The sequence below is a fragment of the Tauraco erythrolophus genome, chromosome Z (genome assembly GCF_009769465.1).
Source record: "Tauraco erythrolophus isolate bTauEry1 chromosome Z, bTauEry1.pri, whole genome shotgun sequence".
NCBI classification, from domain to species: domain Eukaryota; kingdom Metazoa; phylum Chordata; class Aves; order Musophagiformes; family Musophagidae; genus Tauraco; species Tauraco erythrolophus.
Window position 1 is genome coordinate 1318355 of NC_141496.1, and position 21124 is coordinate 1339478.

The window sequence follows — 21124 nt, forward strand, 5'->3', positions numbered from 1 at the left end:
TCTCTCCAGCTTTTCTGTAGGCCCCCTTTAAGTACTGGAAGGCTGCTGGAAGGTCTCCCTGGAGGCTTCTCTTCTCCAGGCTGAACAGCCCCAACTCTCTCAGCCTGTCCCCATAGCAGAGGTGCTCCAGCCCTTGGATCATCTTCGTGGCCTCCTCTGGACTCGCTCCAGTAGCTCCATGTCCTTCTTATGTTGGGGACTCCAGAGCTGAACACAGTATTCCAGGTGGGAGAGGGGCAGAATCACCTCCCTCGACCTGCTGGCCACACTGCTTTTGATACAGCCCAGGATACGGTTGCCTTTCTGGGCTGCCAGTGCATGGTGCCGGCTCATGTTGAACTTCTCATCCACCAGCACCCCCAAATCCTTCTCCTCAGGGCTGCTCTCAATCCATTCTCCGCCCAGCCTGTCCTTGAGCTTGGGATTGCCCCGACCCATGTGCAGGACCTTGCACTTGGCCTTGTTGAACTTCATGAGGTTCTCACAGGCCCACCTCTCCAGCCTGTCCAGATCCCTCTGGATGGCATCCCTTCCCTCCAGCGTGTCCACAACACCACCCAGCTTGGTGTCATCTGCAAACTTGCTGAGGGTGCACTCGATCCCACTGTCCATGTCACCAACAAAGATGTTAAATAGCACTGGTCTCAGTACCGACCCCTGAGGAACACCACTCGTCACTTGGACATTGAACCGTTGACCACAACTCTTTGAGTGCGACCATCCAGCCAATTCCTTATCCACCAAGTGGTCCATCCATCAAAACCACATCTCTCCAGTTTAGAGATAAGGAGTGTCAAATGCTTTGGATAAGTCCAGGTAGACAATGTCAGTTGCTCTTCCCCTATCCATCAATGCTGTGACCTCATCATAGAAGGCCACCAAATTAGTCAGGCAGGATTTGCCCTTAGTGAAGCCATGTTGGCTGTCACCAATCACCTCCTTATTTTCCATGTGCCTTAGCACAGGCGCCAGCAGGTTTATCTTCTCCGCTCAGTGCCCTCCCAAGTTGTTAAAAGCAATTAACTGCATGCCTAGTGTAACTCGAGGAAAATTCTTTCCCTCCAGTCAGCGTGTTACGGTATTAACAGAGACACTAAAATACATTTGCATCCTAAAGATTCATCAGATAAATGTCAATTTGGAAGAAAGAAATATAAGACAGACTAATTACTACTTGAGCAGGATCAGCAGCAGGTTTTATGTCAAAAGTTGTCAAAATATACATTTAACATTCACATCTTTACAATTTACAGCAAACTTTGCACAACTAAAGTGCCTTGAAGTGCTGATTCTCATAGTGTCACTATAACGAAAAGTGTTTCACTGTGGTTTAAAATATCTTAGCAAACTGTTAGACTGCGATAAACACATATTCCTTTTTCTTTTGTTGGTTTTAGGCTTTTCAGGGGCTTTATCCATAGAAGTTCTGGACACAGGTTCCTGATTCTTCCATTCAGCTAGCAGTTCTTCTTGCACATCTGCAGGTAGTTCATAAAAAGTCTTGGTGTCAACATTAGGAGGAAATACAATTCCTGCTTGCCTACTACAGGTTTCCTCCTCAGAAGGTGTTTCCAAGGGCTGCTTATCTTTATCCAGGACAGGGACACGCAGAACAGTATGGCTGGCTCCAGCTTCCAGAGCTGACAGACCTCTCCCTCTGAAGTTCAGAGAGTCAGCAGGTTGGTTTTTTGTTGTCAGTGCACTTCTGGGACACCGGGAAGAACAACTGGCCCCGGAGCTGTGCGCCAGACCAGTTGCAGATTCGTGAGCTGGTGTGAGATGTGACGTGCCCCCTGCAGGGTGCAGTGTACTCTTTAGTCCCCTAGAATTTGGGGAAGTGCTGCATACCTCTGTCACAAAACATGCTGATGGCTGACCTGAAACATTCTCAGGAGGGATTGCTTCTGTTTTTTCCGAAATAATTTCTTTTTGAATATCTTCTGGAAGTTCCCTGAAGACTTCCTGGTCAATATCACTACGAGACAAATGAAATGGGAAGTCAGGAGTTCCTGCTTTTTTTATATTGCTTTTCTTTTCCTCTGAAAGTTTCCTCGTTTTTGCAGTTCCAGTTCTGTTGCAGTTGTCGTTCCAAGAAGCACTTCCCTCACCTTGTGAGACATCTTCTACTTCCTGTGGCAAAAAAAAAAAAAAGTAGTTTTACCTGCATAAGTATGTTCTGTGTAATCTACTTGTTACCAAGCACTGTTTTCCTAACAGCAAGTTCTTCAAAGTATTTTTTTTTTTCCTTAGGATCAGTTTTAATCTTATTTTCAAACATAGACCTTAAAAAGTGGACACATGTAGAACTCCTTTGCTTATTTTGAAGTAGCAAATATCTTGAAGTTAAATTTTATCACTTTAAAACTCTGTGGAGCTTTAGAATATACAAAGTGACGTTAGTCTTCATATTCCTGAGCAGTTGAGAAGCAGCCAAGTTTATCAATACGTAAAATTTCAAGCCAGAAAACAGTAAATTCATTACACAACATAATTTTGAAGTGACTCAAGTTTTTGTATTATGTGCTGAAAACAGAACTTTTTTATTTGCAGACAGTTTTGGGTATCTTTCAGCTTACCCGGACACGTTTACCAGAGCTTGATGGTGGTGACACCTGCTTTAGATAGAAACCAATCGATCCCTTCTTGCTGCTAGGAAGATCTTTGAGGTTGGAGAAGCAGACGCTCAAAAGGGTGAGGTGAAATGGTAGATCCACATCTATCATCTTTCGAAAGAGTTTCATGAGTATATCAACCAATGGGGACATCACGTTGCTGCTTTCTACAAGAAAAAAGGTTGGAAAAAAGCAATGTATAGAATCAAGAGTGACTGACTGAAGAAGATTGATTTGGTAGTACAAAGGCAAATGCTGTTAAAGCTTTCGAAATAATCTGTCAATATAGTTGTTCAGATGTTCATTCTGCCTGGTCAGATGTGTCCTGAGCTGAATAACAGACCTTTTTTTTTTTCTTTTCTTCCCCTCTCCAGTAAAAATGCTTCATTTCACACTCGTGAAAATTACTTTATATTAGAATCATAGAATGGTTTGGGTTGGAAGGGGCCTCAGAGATCATCTAATTCCAACCCCCCTGCCATGGGCAGGGACACCCTGCACTACACCAGGTTGCCCAAAGCCTCATCCAACCTGGCCTTGAACACTGCCAGGGATGGGGCATCTACAGCTTCTCTGGGCAACCTGTGCCAGTGCCTCACCACCCTCAGAGTGAAAAATTTCTTCCTTAGATCTAATCGAAATCTCCCCTCTTCCAGTTTAAATCCATTGCCCCTTGTCCTATCACTACACATCCTTGTCCAAAGCCCCTCTCCAGCTTTCCTGTAGCCCCTTTAGGTACTGGCAGGCTGCTGGAAGGTCTCCCCGGAGCCTTCTCTTCTCCAGGCTGAACAGCCCCAGCTCTCTCAGCCTGTCTGCATAGCAGAGGTGCTCCAGCCCTCAGATCATTTTCGTGGCCTCCTCTGGACCCGCTCCAGCAGCTCCATGTCCTTCTTGTGTTGGGAATTCTACCTAAAGGGCCCTGACAGAGCCAGGTATGTAAAATTACCCCAACTCTGAAAACAACAACATGGTTTCTTGGGCTTGGCATGACTTGATGAGCTGACAGCAATTGCTTGTCTCCTCCAGTGTAGAACACCTGTAGCAATTTTGAAGTGAGAAGCTACAGACACTTCCAATAGCTTCTCCAGGACTCGGAGAAGTAATTTAGGAATTGAAGTCAGGGATCAGGGATTCTGTGTGCTGATCTGAGTCGGATTTATTTCCTCACCCCAGTCTGAATGAATCGTCAAACGAATTGCAATCGCTGGTTGGAAGGCTGAAGTCGGAGAAGGAGGAGAGCCTTTACGTTATTAATTTTCAGAGGGACATCCAAAAGACATTTCATTACATAATAAAACTGAGAACATAAGTCAAATCCTTAACAGAAAAAAGCAGATTGTTTAAGCCGGTAAGCAGCCCCCGGTCACCCTTTCCCACCTCACCAAGAAATTTACTGCCAGGAATCCAGCCAGACTGGGTTAAAACACGGTAGTAAAATAGAATTTACTCCTACAGTGGAATTTGATACATTTTTAGCACATCTCATCAAGACAGATCCATTACAAGGAATGGAAATGTTTCCAAATATGAAGCGTAGGGAATATGATAATGAAATTAAGTAAGGGAATTTTATGGAAAAAACAGACTATCTCAGTTTTTCCTTAATCTAATTAGCACATGCCAGCCTGACAGTCTAAAGCACCTCACTAGAGCCCTTAGCTCTTCTCAAAATACTGTTTCATTTCCAGGTTTGTTCCAAGGTGCATCTTCTGACCGTAGCACCGGCCAGCTAACATTTCAAAATTCTTTCCACCAAGTACAATTTCCAGGGAAGATAAATGGTAGCAGCACAAAGTGTATCCTTCCAAAAATTCTAAGCTTACCTTTTCCAAATTTCTGGATGAGATGAGGTGGAATAGGACACTGACGACTCTCCCGATGGAACCATCTGTCGGTTGAGGAGAACTGGCGGATGCTCAATCTCACCGTGTGTGGTTGGCGTCCATCTTTGTGTATTCTGTGGAGCAGTAATGATCACAAAGCAGTATTACTCGGAGTGTTTTTCAGAAGGTCTATGGGAACTATCACACCATCTAGGTTACAAAGTCCAATTAAGCATTGTTGATCTCTCTCAACATCTGGCTTTATTCCACTGATTATACGGAGAACTTTGGGTCCTTGCTGGTTCCATTAACTACCCAAAAGTTAGAAGTTCAATACAACATGAATACTGTCCCCAAGATTCTTCAGCTGAAGGAAATGTGAAAATTAAGTGGGTCAGTCTGCAATACTGCCACGTTTCAATATTTAATATGTTGCAAACAGGACAGACTTTGGAGTTAGACCCTGTGTAATCCTCAGCTTTTAGCTTTCCTTTTTGCTTTTCAAGGAAACATCCCCACTTTAGCAGCCAAAGGTTAGCTGGCTTTTGGATGAAGGGTAAGAAACAACGATTGTAGTTGTTTCTTTCCCCCTCCAAAAGGCAGAGAGTGGGCAGAGGGTATTTTCCCTGAAAAAAAAAAAAAACAATTCTCAATTAAATAATTCTCAAGATAAGACAAAACAGCCTCACTTCAAATTTCACGATGACTGAGCAATGTCCGAGATGCAGATGAAAGACTGATTGCCCACAACATTAATGGAACCAAAATGGATGTATTTATTGTGAGACTTACACAGATGTGTGGACAGGAAACGTTGTAAGAATTGTAGATTATTTTAAGGCTTGGAGTGGCATGCAGAGAACATGAAAATTTATTTAGAGAAAAAAATAAAGAACTAATGGGGGACACAAAGAAGTTGAAACATGGCAGAAGAGGAAACAGTTCAGTGCTGCTCCTTTTTATTGTTTTATTATTTTATTACTTTATTACTTTATTATTTTATTATTATTATAGGAGAAAATACGTGCTCCTGCTACGCAGGTGTTTTTGTCAGGTGTCTTGGGTTTGGATACTGCCTGGCTTCACAGGGCAAGGGAAGGAGGAAGAAATGAAAATGTTCTTTCAGACTGACAGAAAAAGTGCCTGTGGAACAGGAGACAAGCACACATGGTGACAACCAAGGGTGTGAAAGTAGAAAAAGTCACTTATGGAAAGAGGGGGAAAAAAAACTCTAGGGTCCTTCACAGAGGTTAGTGAAGATGCACTAAATCCTGGGATGTACAACCCAGCAACAGAGAAGAACCAGCAAATGGAACAGGAGAAGATCTTGGAAGGGCTGGCAGCAAGACAAAAGACGGGGCCAAGAGGAAAAGGGCCCAACACAGCAGGACAATCCATGAACTGAGGAAAAGAAAGACCAAAGGGGAAGCTGGAGAGGCAAGTGCTGTCCCTAAAAATGCATTGTGCTGGGAGGAGGAATGTAGAGTGAGAGACAAACCTAACGTGCTCCAAGTCCCTTCAGATGACAAATTCAGTTTTATTACTACTGAATCATAGAATCATCTGGTTGGAAGAGACCCTCAAGATCATCGAGTCCAACCGTTCACCCTGCACTGTCAGCATCCCTAACCCATGTTCCTCAACACCAAATCCAAGAAGACAGTCACCTGTCCAATAGGTTAGGAAGCAGTTCTTCAATTTTCTCTTTCACTTCTACTTCTGACGAACACTTTTTAAAGGAATCTTCATCACTAAAGGACTGAAAAAACACATTAGTCCTTTCAATGTTATATTCACTTCGAAGTTCTGAAGAGGAAAAAAGGTATCACAACTAAGTGTGTAGAATTAACTCCAAGGTATCTCTGACACTCAGAGCCCAACTGAATTTCAGGAGAAGTATACATTAGAGTTGTGCTCTACATACAAAACCACATCATTTTGGTTACTCCAGCACAGCTGTATAAAACTAAAAGCAATTTTTTGGCTCTTTGTGAAGTTTTTCAGAACAAGACTGGTACCTGAGGAGGGCCTGATGGAGTCACGGGGGAGCCATCCTCTCCGTAGCTGAGTTTTTGGATACGCTGAGCTACAGAAACGCCCAGTTCCTTCTCCAACGCGGCAGGCGGGAGCGCTTGGAGATCACACACGTTCCTCACACCCAACGTTTCCAGACGTTTGGCAGTTTTGTAGCCAATGCCTAAAGAAAAAGCGTATTAAAAATCCACACTTTAAAAAAGTTTGTGCTTAAAACCCAGCATCACCCACAACGTTCGGGCTTCGACGAAAATCAACGGAGCTGTTAGTATTTTTGAAGGTACCTCGTGAAGTGCTGCAACACATTTACGTCTCGACCAAATATTAAGAAAAACCAAAGTCTTCTCATTCCTTCTGCTAAACAAAACTCAAGGAAAAAAAAAAAAGAAAACACCCTGAACACACGCCCACACGGCCCTGCTTGCGAGACCTGGCCTGGAAAATTATTTCAGCTCTGATTTTTGCAGTGGTTTTTCTTGTCGATACGCTCTCCATCTACGCTCACAGCACCACACTTACCGGGCACTTTTTGGATGTGACCAAGGCTGCGCATTAGATCTTGACAGCTTTCAGGCAGAAGAACTGTTTGCTGATTTGGTTTAAAGGTCCCAGATACTAATTTAGACAATAATTTGTTCCAGGCCACTCCTGCACAGCCCGTGAGGTCCAGTCTCAAGTGGATGGCCTCCCTGAACTCTTGGGCAACCTGAGATCCAACAACTAGTCTTACGTGCGTCGTATCGTGCAAATTGATGGCTGCAAAGAAAGAGAGAGCCATGTTTGGTACGTAAACAGTCACCTAATTCGCTTATCCTCTAGATTTGGGTATTTTTTACGTTGCATTAAAGCAGGACAAGAAAGTACGGCCTCACGGATCAAGTGGTATTGCCGTGGCTTCTGTATCCAAGTTGAACTTCACTCCTATCTCCCAAAAACCCTGGGAAAAGGGGGACTGCCACTGTCCAAAGCCAGGGGCATGCTGTCCAGGAAGCATAATATTTAGAGAATATTTTAAATATAAAATACAATATATGAAGAGATGTCAAAAAAAAGCGCATTAAATATCACAGATTCGTGTACCGATGTAACCAAAGTCGAGATTTACAGATCTTGAATTTCGAGGGCTGCCTTGCAGCTAAGGCTTTATTACTCACTTCCAAATGCCAAACGAGGAGAAATGCCTGAAAAGTCCTTTTTACCTCATCAAACCATATTTAAAGCCATCGCATGAGCTCAAAGTCCAGGAAAAAAACCAACTGCTTTGCTTCCTTGTGCCTGAAACGAGCGTCACGAAATAGCTGTTGCATTCACGTTTGGCGATGCACTCAAAGCAGCTCAGTTCCCTACTTACTAAGTCTGTTCCTGACCTACTGGCTACAGCAAAAATTTACTGGGTTTTGGAGTTTATTTGTTAAAAAACTCATTCAATTTTGCCAACAACATTCAAGCTGAATCCAAAACTCTACAGTAAAAGTACTTTAGAGAAAAAAAAAAAGGACACTGAAAATCATAGAATCATAGAATCATAGAATGGTTTGGGTTGGAAGGGACCTCAAAGATCATCTAGTTCCAACCCCCCTGCCATGGGCAGAGAAATCCTCCACTACACCAGGTTGCCCAAAGCCTCATCCAACCTGGCATTCCATCATTGAATGGTTTGGGTTGGAAGGGACCTTCAGGATCAGCTAGTTCCATCCCACCTTCCCCTAGAGCAGGTTGTCCCAAATCTGATCTGGGATCTCTTCTCCCAAATCATTGTACGTGCTTATCTACCCCAAAGATTTATTTTTTTACAATCCAGTTGGAACACAGATTAACATTTGCCACACGTGTACTCTCAAATACAGAAACCCGGTACCGACCAGCACAAGTTTCCAACTGTTCCTCTCTGGACAATATGAACAGCAGACGGACACTTTGTACTGAACTTCACAAATATTTAACGTATTTTTCAAAATGAGGAACGTTTAACTCACCTTGGTCGTTGTACACGTGGCCAGACACGCAGACTCTGGAACATCCACTTTGCTGCAGCTGGTTCAGTCTTTTCTCCACAATCTCAGTGATATCCACAAAATTTTCATCAAACCCAAGTCTTTCCACCAGCGGACAAAATTCCCCCAACAACTCTAGGAGGAAAAGATACCCAAGGATAATACGCGCACAACTAATAATGCGAAGTTGTCATGTCTGCATCAATCCACAGCTGATTTCCCATGGATTCAGCTGTGTTCTCTTCCAGATAAAATAAGGCAGCACTGATTTTAGCAAAGGTGACAAGGAGGAATATTTCCTCATCCCACAACCACCTCTGTCACCTGCTTTTCTTCTTCCCAAATCTCTTCTTTCTTGCCTCATTCCTTTTTGAAATTACAGTTCTTAACCTCGGCAGTACTTTCTCCTAAGGAAAACTGTTTCCCGGTTAGGTGAGCTTTCACTTTTAAGAGGGGAGATTCACTGAAAGAGGGGAGATTTCGATTAGATCTAAGGAAGAAATTCTTCCCTCTGAGGGTGGTGAGGCACCGGACCAGGTTGCCCAGAGAAGCTGTGGCTGCCCCATCCCTGGAGGTGTTCAAGGCCAGGTTGGATGAGGCTTTGGGCAACCTGGTGTAGTGGAGGGTGTCCCTGCCCATGGCAGGGGGGTTGGAACTGGGTGGTCTCTGAGGTCCTTTCCCACCCAAACCGTTCTGTGATTCTATGACTGACATTGTACAACTGGAAGTAGTATCGCCACGGTATGAGGCTCATTCCAATAACAACTTTTGGAGCAGGAAAACGACATATGCTTTTGCACACGTGTGCACATCCACAGAGTTTAAGGTGTCCCCTTCTGAAAACCTGTTGATTTTTCATACCTGTAACCTTGTAGGACGTTTCCCTGTACGGGGTTAGATCTTCTCCGTTTACCAGTATCAGCTGAGGACACTTCTCTTTAGCATCCTTGACAGACATCAGTTTCTTTACTCCAAGTTTTCTGGCTTCGTAGTTACAGGTAACCACGATGGATTTCTGTTGCACACCTAAAAAATAAAGGTTAAATTTTTTTTTTTAAAGTTTAGGTTTCTTGGTACTTCACAGAACTTTCATGCCACTGCGAAGGAAATGCTTTGGTCCGAACGCAACATCGTAGAACAAAGCCAACGACCCAAGACAACAGTCTTATTTTACAAGACTGAGGGAAGGACCAGCAAGAACATTTTAAAACCTTACAGGTATTTTTTCCCATTGGAATATCGCTCTTAGTTTGGGGCCTTTTAGGGCAACCTCACCTGTCAAAGCGCTCTTGATGCAACAGTCATTTTATGATGGACTTTCTCAACTGATCGTAGATGCTACCAATTACCTCACGTTCATCCTTAACTTCTGGCTGGAATAACGCACGCTTTGAGCGTGACTGTGTCAAAAGGCTCAGGCTCATCTGTGGAACTCTGCCCTCTCCGTGCCCACGTAGGTTACAACCAAGCTTCAATCCCCAGAATGGCTCAGACACGTCGGCAAGTGCCTGGACTTGCGCTCCAGAGGATTTATTACTCTTGTAGTCGCACAGCTACACGGAGTCTACGCTGCACCCGACTCACTCCGGATGCGCTTACAGCATCCTGTATCTCACCACACCAGCGTGTCCTCAATTTATTCATGTCCTTAGTTTCTTCTGCCTGAATACACGTAATCCCCAAATGAACAGCAAATTAACTCGTACCTAAAGGCTTGTCTCTTAATTCAGGATTACGGATCATTTCTACTTGTGCGTAGAAGCAGTCCAAGTCAACGTGCACGATCACCCTGCACGCTGCGCTTCGCGCCGACAGCGACGTGCTGGGACCCGCTGCGAGGAACGGAGACCAACAGATTAGAAATTACGAGCCGCCTCGCGTGTGACGTCACCGCCTTTTCAAAATCAATCCAGCCTAATAAACAAGATATTACAAGGAGAAGATAAAATTTACAAGTTGTGTACGAATTCTAGCGCTGCATTAATTCTAGGATTACTTAGGAGTGTAAGTCATCCACCGCAGCTCAGCTTTTTACCAAACACTCCTGTTCTTGGAGGGTCAGTGGTGGTTGTTTTTCACTGAACCATTTTCGAACATCGCTTTACTGACGCAACATCCTTCCACAGTGGAACACCGAAACTCCTTTTTAATATATTTTGGGAAAACGACCTGTCTTTAACTCCGCTAAAACAGCTCTATCAACTACCTGCCTTTCCCAGGGGCAGCCGAGGAAGATGGCAAATCCCCAGCCAACAAACAGCAAACCCCGCTAGGAAAAGAAGCTCACCAAGTTAAAAAAAAAAAGGAAAATTCAAAACCAAAAAGCTGAAAATGACCCCAATTGGTTGATGGAGCCCTAACAAAACTGGTTTATTGCTGTACGCTGTTGGTGGGGCTGCTTTTAATGTCTACTGAGGTCTCTGATAGGTGGAGAAGCAAAGCAGGATCATGGAAACCATTAAAAACTAAAAAGGTGGCGAGGAGAGGCTCCCCCCCTCGCCCCCCCGGCTCCCACACGGAGCTCGCCTGTTTTCCCGGGACACCGGGAACACGGGGCGCGCTGGGCGCTCCCCCCGCACGTCCGGCCTTTCCGTGCGGGCCGACAAGCTCCGCCGTGTGCCCGGAGCCCGGAGCCCCTCCCCGGGGCGGAACAGCGGAGCGCTCCCGCCGCGGAGCCGGCCCCGCGGGACGCGGGTTCCGCCGCCGCTCCCCTCCCGCCATCGCTCCCGCCCCACCGCCGCCCGCGCTCACACGGGGCGGGCGGAGCGCTCCCGCCGCCGGGCTGCGGGCGAAGCCAGTCCTCTTCCTCCTCATCGTCCTCCGTGGGCGGCGGGAAGGGCTCCATACCGCCTGCGGGCTGACTCATCCGCCGCCTCCCGGCCGCTCCCTGCACCCGCCGCCGGCGGGGACGGCCGCGCTCCCGCCGCTCCCTTCGCGCCGCGCCCGCCCCCGCGGAGGAGGCGGCCGCCGGTCCTAACGCCGCGCCGGGGCCTCGCCGGCCGCCTGCGGAGCCCCGAGGGCGAGGGGGGGGGGGACGGACGGAGCCCTCCGGTTGTGGCCGACGGGTTGTTCGTGCTGCGAGAAACCGGCCCGAGCTCGGCAGGTCCCGGAGAGGGCTGTCGTGGTGGTCGGAGCGTAGAGGACACGAATAAACTGAACGTGGGGGATTCCCGGGAAGTGTGTTGTTCATGGACACTTTGGAGGAGAAAAAGGGGCGAACTCGGGTTTATGGCAGAGCAGGTTTGTCGGCGTCCCCGTCCCGATGGGCTCCGAACCGCAGCCCGTCCCCAAAGCAGCCCCGACGGCCGCCGCGCACCGCTCCCCCTCCAGCTCGGGGCCAAGCGGGACGCGACGGTCGGTTTCCACCTGCCGGCGCGGTTCCGCTCTCCGGTTCCTCCAGCCTCCGCCGCCGGAGAGCCCGAGCCCTCCCGGTGCGGGCCCCTCTCGCAGGACGATGCCGATGGCAGCCCGTTCTACCGCCGGTCCCCGCCGCCGCCGCTCTGTCCCGCCTCCGGCGCTCTCTGCGATCGGCGGGGCCGGCCGCGCTGGCCCCTTTAGGCCGCTGACACCGATTCCGGGGCTTGGCCGCGGAAGCGGGCGCCGGGCGAGCGCTCCGCCGGCTGCGCGCGCAGCCCGCGCTCCTGGCGCCGAGCAGCGCGCCGCGGCCGCCATCGCCAGGGGGTCCCGGCCCCGGCCGTGCCCGGGAACAATAAAGCTCTTGTTGCGAGCGTCGGGGGCCGGGCATCGGGCGAGCCCCTTCCCCGTTCGTTCCTCCTCCTCTTCCTCCTCCTCCTCCTCCTCCTCCGCCGCCGCCGCCTCGGGCCCTGCGCCCGGTGCATGGAGAAGCAGGGCAGGATGGACTGCCCCGCGCTGCCCCCGGGCTGGAAGAAGGAAGAGGTGATCCGCAAGTCGGGCCTCAGCGCCGGCAAGAGCGATGTCTACTACTTCAGGTACGTGCCGGCGGGGCCGCCCGCCCGTGACAGCCCGCCGCCCCGGCGGGACGGGGCCGGCCCGCGCAGGGACCAGCGCCAGCGCTCCTCCGTACCCCCCTCTCCCCCCCCGCCGCCGCTGCCGCCGCCCCGGCGCCGCCACCTGCTCCCCGAGCTCCCCTCCGTCGGGGGCGGCGGGGAGGGTCGGCGCCGGTCCCGCTCCCCTCCCGCCGCCCGCCTGTCAGGGGCCGCGGGGAGCGCCGCGCCGCTCCGCTCCCGCCGCCCGCCTGTCACGGGCCGCCGCCGCCCGCCTGTCAGGCGGCCGTCGCGGAGCGGGGGGCGGCCCTCAGGGCCGCGCTGAGAGCGCCGGTGCCGGGAGAGGAGGGGGCGGACGGGCGGCTCTCCCCGGCCAGCGCCCCGAGGCAGCCCAGCCCCGGGCGCGGCGGGGGCCGTGGGCGCGGGACAGCGGCTTCCGCCGGCGGCGTGGGGGGAACCTCGGGGAGAGGCGGCCGCGGGGCGGGCGGGAGGCCAGGTCTACCCCTGGTGGCGTGGGGGATTTTTAGGGAGAGGCGGGCGGGGGTTCAGGTCTACCCCTGGTGGCATGGGGGCTCCTCGGGGAGAGGCGGCCGCGGGGCGGGCGGGAGGCCAGGTCTACCCCCGGTGGCGTGGGGGATTTTTAGGGAGAGGCGGGCGGGAGTTCAGGTCTACCCCCGGTGGCATGGGGGCTCCTCGGGGAGAGGCGGCCGCGGGGCGGGCGGGAGGCCAGGTCTACCCCCGGTGGTGTGGGGGATTTTTAGGGAGAGGCGGGCGGGAGTTCAGGTCTACCCCCGGTGGCATGGGGGCTCCTCGGGGAGAGGCGGCCGCGGGGCGGGCGGGAGTTCAGGTCTACCCCCGGTGGGGTGGGGGGCTCTTCGGGGAGAGGCGGCCGCGGGGCGGGCGGGAGGCCAGGTCTACCCGCTCCGTTTCACCGGAGCTCCTTCTGGCCGCGTGTGCAGGAGCCCCGCGGCAGACAGCCGTGCCCCTCGCTGGGGCGATGGAACGCTGCTCCGTGGTTCCCTGCCACCACCGGGCGACTGACAGCGGCGTGGTGGGGCTTGTAAGGAGCCCCTCAGCCCAGTTTTCCCCTGGGGGAGGAGTGCCGGTGGTGCCACAGCTGCCCCTTGCCAGCCCGCCTGAGCCTGGCTTTGCAGTAGAGCGGGATCAGAAGAGAACACGCCCCCCCCCCCCCCCGCCCCCCCCGTTTAAACTAAGCCAGAGTTGCCATAATCCGTACACACAAGACGTCCTACCAAAATAGACAGGTCATTGGTGGTGGGCACGGACACCACACTGAATTAATTAGCAAGCTCACCGTTAGTAACGACAGTTGGAATTTTACCAAAGCTAAAAGCGTGTGAAACCTGGAGAAGTCTTGCCAGTGCTAAGTGCTCTCGTCAGTACTGCCCAGGTTGTAGTAAAACCAAGAGAAGCAACAGCAACCTAATAGTGTTTCACCCTCCCGCTTGCTTTCGGAAACCGAAACGATAGTTCTTTTCTCGAGGCAGAAATCAAATTCTGAAGCGTTGCTCTTAGGCCATGCTTCTGTAAGTCCAGCCTGCTGCACAGCAGAGGAAGTCTTCTGCAACGGCTAACCTCTTACCCACAGCACCTCTATTTATAGCTCTAGATGCATCTGATGAGCCACACCTGAAACCTCTCCCTAACATGGCTGTTTCTGAGCAGGCCTAGCAGTCTCCTTGTGTTGCAATGAATGGACTCAGTGGTTCTGCTCCCCGCCTGGAGGAGTGAGAAGTCATACTCGCTCCCTCTTGGCTACCAACTAATGGAAAAGTCACTTTCTATCAGGGTTGAACGTGGCATCGTTTGACCCATCGCACGCTGCTCCTGAAGAAAACGAAACATCTTAACAAAGGATGTGGAGGAGGGATGTTGATTTTTTTTTTTGTTTGTTTCGTTTTTCGTGAGCTTTTTTGAATGAATCCGCTTGAAAACTTTTTTTGAGGCGAGTTCTGTTTTTGTCTGACTTGTGCTCCCAGCCTTGCGCTGGTCTTGCGGCAGATGATTGGGAAGCATCTGGCGTCGCTGTCTGTCCCTCCGCGTCCGCCTTTGCCTTTCTGCAGCGCTGCCTCGCGAAGCCTGTCTGAACCGTCGCGCTCGGCTCTGCCATCTGGGTCCTCCTTTTCTGGACGGGTCCTGGTTTTCTGCAGATTGCTAAACTGAAATTTCTGCGTGGGGTTGTTCTTGCCAGAATTCAGTGCCAGACTTTTCTCAAGCCAGACAGTCGCTGCTGACTATGTTGGAATATCTTCAACGTAGAAAGACCAAGTAACTTCAGCTACTTGCTCAAAACCACTTGAGTTTAGCCACGTTTATCCCATCAGAATGTAGGGGTGTCGGGGTTCTGCGTATTACAGATCCTTAATTAAACTATAGAAACATGGGAAAAATGCAGAAAAGTTCTCCTGTTTCCAGGTTTTTGCTTTTGCTTTGCAAAAGAATGATGTGCAACCTCATTAAGTTCATTAAGGCACCTTAGTTAGCTGACTGAAAACCTGAGGTTTCTGTTTTTATGATCTCTTAAGGCTAGAAAAAAAAACCCAAAAGGGATTGGACAAAGCTTCGGTTACTGTGATGGTCTAAATAATAATAGTAATTAAGAACAGCTCTTGCAAGATGAATACGTGTCGCAATCTACCTCATTTGCATTTTGTACCTTGCTCGTTTCGCGACTGCTTTGTGGTATTTTAACGTGTCACGCTTTAGGGAGATGTGAACCAGTTGCTCAGGTGAAGGAAAACACTTCCAGTAGTTTCTGGTAGGATGATTTTTTGCCTTTTTTATTCCTTTATCCTCTTCACAGATATCCCTGAGTCTTCTGACCTTTGTGATTATCATAAAAAAGCTCTTAAAAGAAGGGTGTGGTGGAAGTACTTCACAAATCCCATGCTAGATCAAAACAGAGTTTTTTGAGGTTAGCCCTTTCTGCGTAATGATCTGAGCCTTCATCCTCCAGATTTTGTGGCCTAAAAGCCTGCTAAGGAACCCTTTTACCACAATTTCTGTTGAAGATGCAAGACTCTTAATCTGCTCATCACTGCCTCTCGAATTCTGTCTTTTTTTTCATGTGGGAAAGCGGTAGGAATAAATGTTTCAAATTTTAGGACGCCTTCCAGCGTGGTTAGCAGTGATGCAGATCTTCTGGCAACCGACCGCAAAATTGAAACTAAAAACTTACCAGGCAACTCGTAGCTTAGAGTTTGTTGGTTCCAGTACAGATTACAGGTTTGGAAAAATAAGTAGTCGTTTCTGTCTGGAGAAATAACTTCAGTTCAGTAACACGACTGCATCTGCACAACCAAAGTGAAACAAATGAAAAATGGGTTTATGGCTGCAGGCAGGACTGGCGTAGGAAATTTATCTTTTTTTTCTTTTTGTTTTTTTGTTCCCCCCCCTCCCCTTTTCGTTCTGTTGCAGCTATGAGGCAGATTTCAGCACTGCTATATTTAAACCAACTGAAAATCTGTTTTGATCCAGTAAGTAGAGCGCGTTCAAGAGAGTTATGTCACTCTAGCTCTGTTAAAAAAAAGTAAAAATAACTAAGAATGTTAATAAGCGCTACGTTGTTAAAATCTGCAGTTGAATCCAAAGTGGGTTTTGTTTTATATGCCTTATAAAGACTTAACATTCCCTAAAATCCTGCATAGTCAGGGTTTGGCATGACCACTCAAAGAGCGATACATCGCTTCTTTCGGCAACTGTAGGACAATGACAAAAATGGACGTTACGTTCGAAGTTTCTACATCTTCAGGATAATTCACTTGAAATTAAGCAACTGGGAGTTTACACCAACAGTCAGAAGAAATGAATTTCATGTGTGTCTTGATTTGAGGATAGTAGGTTTGCACAGGTGACGCCGGAGGCCTGTCTTGGCTTTGTAGAATCCCCGTAAAAAGTAACGGAGAAAAAAAAAAAAAAATTAATTCTTCTGGAGAGCCAGGTTTGAGGGAGGAGAGGATGAACTATATTTAGTAAGATAAACTTCTTCGATGTAGGGAATCGTGATACCGAATGTAGGACAAAATGCAAAACTAGCACGGCATTCTCAGAGTAAATACTTGGTGTAGGCTTTAATCCGTACATCGAGTAACTTCCCGGAAGGTTTTCCGTGGAACAGGTTGGGAGCACGGTGCCTGTAGTGAGTACAGATGTTCTGGCTCAAGAGCAAGGAATATTTGCAGTGATAATCAGAGTCGAGAAGAGGATTCCGATGGTGCTGAGAAAAAAATTCTTTTCAATTGGTCAGAGATATGGAGCAAATTCCAGGAATAGACGTGATTTTTTTTCTAGTTTAAAGAAGGTGGGAATTCTTGTAGTGACTGTCTTGCCCGGATTGTAAAGCCAACGTTCAATTTACAGTGAGCCAAAGGTAAATTTTGCTGATCCTCCAGAATAAGAAGTCCCCTTTCTGAAAGATTTCTCTGTTCTTGCTACAGAGTCCTTTATGATGTCCTCCCCGTACCTGCCGAGCGATAACCTGAGAGTATTCCTTCTCTTTTTCCACGGATAGGATATGACATTTAAGGCTGATTTACATCCGATTTTCCTTTTAAATCAAGCTGCTGCGCTTGGATGAACCAGAATTCCAACTCGTCGTAACTGTCATTGTAATCAAAATTATCCAAGAAACTCTACGTACACAAAGAGCATTTTTCCAGTGACTCTCCTAGTAGTAACCTATTTGCATAAGGCCTAATCCTGTAGTAAATTGATTTTTTTTTTTTAAAGGATGGTTTATTCAGCGTGCCGTGAGGTAGGGGGTGCTGCTGTCTTGTCAAAACGACTCAGTCGTGCTTCCAAAATCCTGCAAAACTGAGTAAAGTGGGAACTTTGAACATGGGTAACTCACCTCCTCCTTGCTTTACTCCTCCTTTTTGTCCCTGAAATCCCTTCAGGGTGTATAACCCCCCAGAGCGTTTACTTGTGGAAAAATGTTTCTTAAACTCTGGCATGAAATTCCTTCTTTTATAGATGCAGTGAGTTAATATCCTGATTTTCTTCGTGGGAAAAAGCAAGGGAGAACTACTTGCCTTTTTTTTTTTTTTCCTAGTGGGAATTAAAAACACCGAGGAGCTGACACGGCTTTCGGTGGGTTCTGGTAGACTGTGGAGCTGAGCTACAAAAGCTTTTCCAGGATAGGTGCCCCCGTGGGGCAAACAGACAGCCCCTTTGAAGTTGGTTTGGTGGTTTGACGGCACCAGGAATGCTGGGGAGTTGCCAGGGACAGTAGGAATAGTTTCGTTCTGGTTTGGTCCTTTTTTTTTCTTTTGGTCCTTTTCTTTTTTTTTTTTTTGATCCTTTTTTTTTTTTTGTCCTTCCCCTCCCCTCCCCTCCCCTTCTTTCCTGCTGCTTTTCCCCCCCTTCTTTCTTTCCTGCTGCTTTCCCCCCCCCTTCTTTCTTTCCTGCTGCTTTCCCCCCCCTTCTTTCTTTCCTGCTGCTTTCCCCCCCCTTCTTTCTTTCCTGCTGCTTTCCCCCCCTTCTTTGTTTCCTCTTTGTTTCCTCTTTGTTTCCTCTTTGTTTCCTCTTTGTTTCCTCTTTGTTTCCTCTTTGTTTCCTCTTTGTTTCCTCTTTGTTTCCTCTTTGTTTCCTCTTTGTTTCCTCTTTGTTTCCTCTTTGTTTCCTCTTTGTTTCCTCTTTGTTTCCTCTTTGTTTCCTCTTGCTGCTCATTCATTTCTTGGTGCTGCTCCTATTAGATCTTTTTTTTCTCCAGTGCACCCACTTCAGGGGCCAACCTTCATTCAGGACCATTTTCACTTGACATCTTGTTCTTCTCATCTCTTCTGAAAGTCAGCATCTTTCTGCCTTCCCTGCTGCCATCTGTGCTGCTTTTCTCAATGTAAATGAAAACCAGCACAAGGCCAATGATCCTAGCAAACAAGGTAGCCCAAGTTTTCTCATCTAGACTTTCTCTGATCATCTTTAGCTTTTAGTTTGAATATTTTGGCAGCCTTTTGCTTTGCCTATTGGAAGGAGAATGTAAAAAAGAAGAGAATGTAAAAAAAGGAAAAAAAAAAAAAGGAACGGGTGTTATTTTGTGTTTCCATGGCTCAATCTTGCGTGGATCTCTGAAAGTTCATGGTAACAATCTCCCCTACTTAAGTTTGAGGCAGCATGGGGAGTGCTGGTTGAACCGTGCTGGCTAGTAGGGCATGGAAAAGAAATTTGGTTTCTTTGTAGGGTGAATTCATCCCTGTTCTGAATGATAATAATGATTATCACAAAGTCGTAGTGGGAACTCTGGCTTCGTTTTACGAGGGCACAATGAACCAGTCCTCCGTCCCAGCAAAGGAGCTCGTCAGGTTGTTTAGGGAACAGAAATAGATTCTGAGAAATGAATGCAAAATATTTCCATTAAATAGAAGGTTAAATAACAATTCAGGGTGGTTGTTGTGTTGATTGCTGTTGGTGATTTAGTGTGGTGGTGTAAACTGGATGTACTATTGTGTAAAAAAACCCCACATTTTTGTTGCCAAGTGCTGCTGAAGGAATGGGAATGTGTTATGTTATGCCATTCATGTAGTGGCGTCTTTGCTGGATCTTTGAATGTCTTGGAGTGTATGTTTGAGTATTGGCAAACAAATCTTTGAGGAAAGATCTCTCCAACAGTTGTGGAGCAGTTTCAATATCCTGGTGAAACAGATCTGTGGCGTTCCTTCGGAGATCAGCTACCCAGGAGGCTTTAGTCAGCAGCTGTTCAATATTTGCTTCCCTTGAACATCAGATCAAACAACTAATTTTATGGTGGGATTTCCGAGGTCTTATTTACCATTACACCATGAAACGCTCGGATATATTTCCAATTTCTTTACTTTCCTGGGCTTCATTCCCAACCTATGGAGGGGAGCGACTGGTAGCAATACTTGGCTTTGCTCTCCCTCTGTTGGGTAGCCAGATGAAGACGTCTGTAATCTGAATTGCCTTTTTCAAGAGTGTCTAGTGGGTTTGTTCCCCTTCGTTGGCGTGTAGGTCAGCCTGCCAGATGAGAAAACAGAAACTGTGCAACCGTTGCCCACCTTGGGACGGATGGCATGACTTGGTTTCTTCAGACTGACCCTGCGGTGCCGTAGTAGAGGATGTAAACACTAAATTAAGAGAATGAATTACCATTTTAATAGCCAGTTTCTTATCATTTTCGCCACTGCTGCAAAACTGTGATGCTAGAGCCGCTTGGAAAATAGGTTTTTGCTGTCTGATAAAATTGGGTTTTTTTGATAAAGTTCCTTGCAGGCTCGTTTTGTAACGCAGTCACCTTCAGCCCCCTAAGAACTCGAATTTATAGAGAATGTGAAATTGCACGAGGGCATAGCTGGAGGTGAAGGGTTGTGTTCTTCGTTGAATCTTGCATAAAGTGATTCAAGCCCTGATAACGTCTCCAAAATAATAGTTTTTAGATGGTTTTTTTTGCATCGCTTCTTTTGAGGTGCGCTGGGTTTTGGTAATTGGTCGTGTTGAAAAACGTTGTACGGCGTTTAATTTGGCAGGATAAAGTGCTGATAGTGTCAGCTATGGTAGAACTAAATGTAATATTTGTATTTGGAAAAAAAAAAAACAACCCCACAACCCAGAAACTTCTAATCGAAGTCAACACGTTTGTTTCAAAGCTCTAGAAAGTTAACTTTCTTCAGGTAAGACTAAATATTTGTAACTTTTAGTTAATGCTAGTAAAAATAACAGCCCTACAGCAATCTGTTGTTGAAATTGGATTTGGAGATATTCCCATTTAATCCCACATTTCTTTTGCAGTTCTTAATTGTCTCGATGTTGGGTCACGCTGTAATTTATTTCGACCAGAGGCTCGGCTGTCTGGTGGCACCCTGAAAGAACACTTTCACTTGGGTCTTGTGGTGTGAAAGAAGTCACTGTAATATTGATGGATGCCCAGAACATGTGGGTGAGGGCAAATGTTACTGGCTTCTCCCATATCTGTGTAATGTTTCCTTAAAATAACATAGTGGTCCATGCTTCTGACTCTTGGAGCAGTTGAAAATTTATAGGATGTGAGCTCGGAGCAATGCATTTTGAAAATCTCCTGCAGCAAGTGCGACTTCGAAGTCTGAGCGTTCTTCAAGGTCCCTTTCAGTTGGACTTCTGAAATATCTCCAGAGTATCATCCAGAGTGCCTTCTCAGAGAGAAGAAAGCTTTACACCTCCCCTTCCGCTTTTCTGTTCTACTCAAAACTACATTTGAACTTAAACTTGGTTTTAACACCTTTAGGGGAGGGGGAAAAAAAAAATTAAAAAAAGAACATGCTGTTTCTTAGTTTCAACCGAGATGTGTGAGTACCAGACTTCTATATACACATACTGCTTTAAATAGGTCCTATAACCTCACTCCGTTCCATCAGTGCATCCTAATTATTTAATAGATGTTCAAATAAAGCCTCTGCAAATAGGCCTTTTATTTGACTTTTACCTCATGGAGCCTTCTCTGCAGGTACGAGAAAGCTTTGCAGCAGGAGCAGGTCAGAGATTGAAGGTAATCTGGGAACGACTCAAAAATTAAGGCATTGCTTTAGTGGTTTGACAGCCAGAGTGGAAAATGGAAACAAGTACAGGGGTGGAAGTGAAAAAAATCAATATATGTGAAAACTAATTCAGGTGGGGTGGAAATAAAGTTTTGAGTTTATTCAAATCGTCCCAACTTGCGTGTTGCAGGGGGAGGATGTGACATAGGA

The 21124-nt window shown here is 47.4% G+C and overlaps 2 protein-coding genes across 3 annotated transcripts in view; one reads left to right on the forward strand and one right to left on the reverse strand.

The window, feature by feature from the left end:
- Nucleotides 1-1305: 1305 nt before the first annotated feature.
- Nucleotides 1306-11308, reverse strand: POLI (DNA polymerase iota). Of its 2 annotated transcripts, XM_086630051.1 has the most exons (12): nt 11215-11308; nt 10170-10295; nt 9325-9489; nt 8446-8598; nt 6989-7225; nt 6454-6632; nt 6103-6194; nt 4436-4569; nt 2577-2779; nt 1898-2130; nt 1702-1732; nt 1306-1578 (listed from the first exon to the last, which is right to left on the reverse strand). In XM_086630051.1, the coding sequence occupies exons 1-12, from the start codon at nt 11306-11308 to the stop codon at nt 1321-1323; spliced, it is 1905 nt and encodes a 634-aa protein (XP_086486177.1). In that variant the 3' UTR covers nt 1306-1320. The 2 variants fall into 2 exon arrangements, with proteins under 2 accessions (XP_086486177.1, XP_009988792.2); XM_009990490.2 differs by lacking the exon at nt 11215-11308 and having other exon boundaries at nt 1306-2130; nt 10170-10288.
- A 977-nt stretch (nt 11309-12285) lies between these two features.
- MBD2 (methyl-CpG binding domain protein 2) overlaps nt 12286-21124 on the forward strand; it is a 43374-nt gene continuing 34535 nt past the window's right edge. The window contains exon 1 of the mRNA XM_086630052.1: nt 12286-12413. Within this exon, the coding sequence (XP_086486178.1) occupies nt 12301-12413 (113 nt within the window). The 5' untranslated portion in view covers nt 12286-12300. The remainder of the gene's footprint in view (nt 12414-21124) is intronic.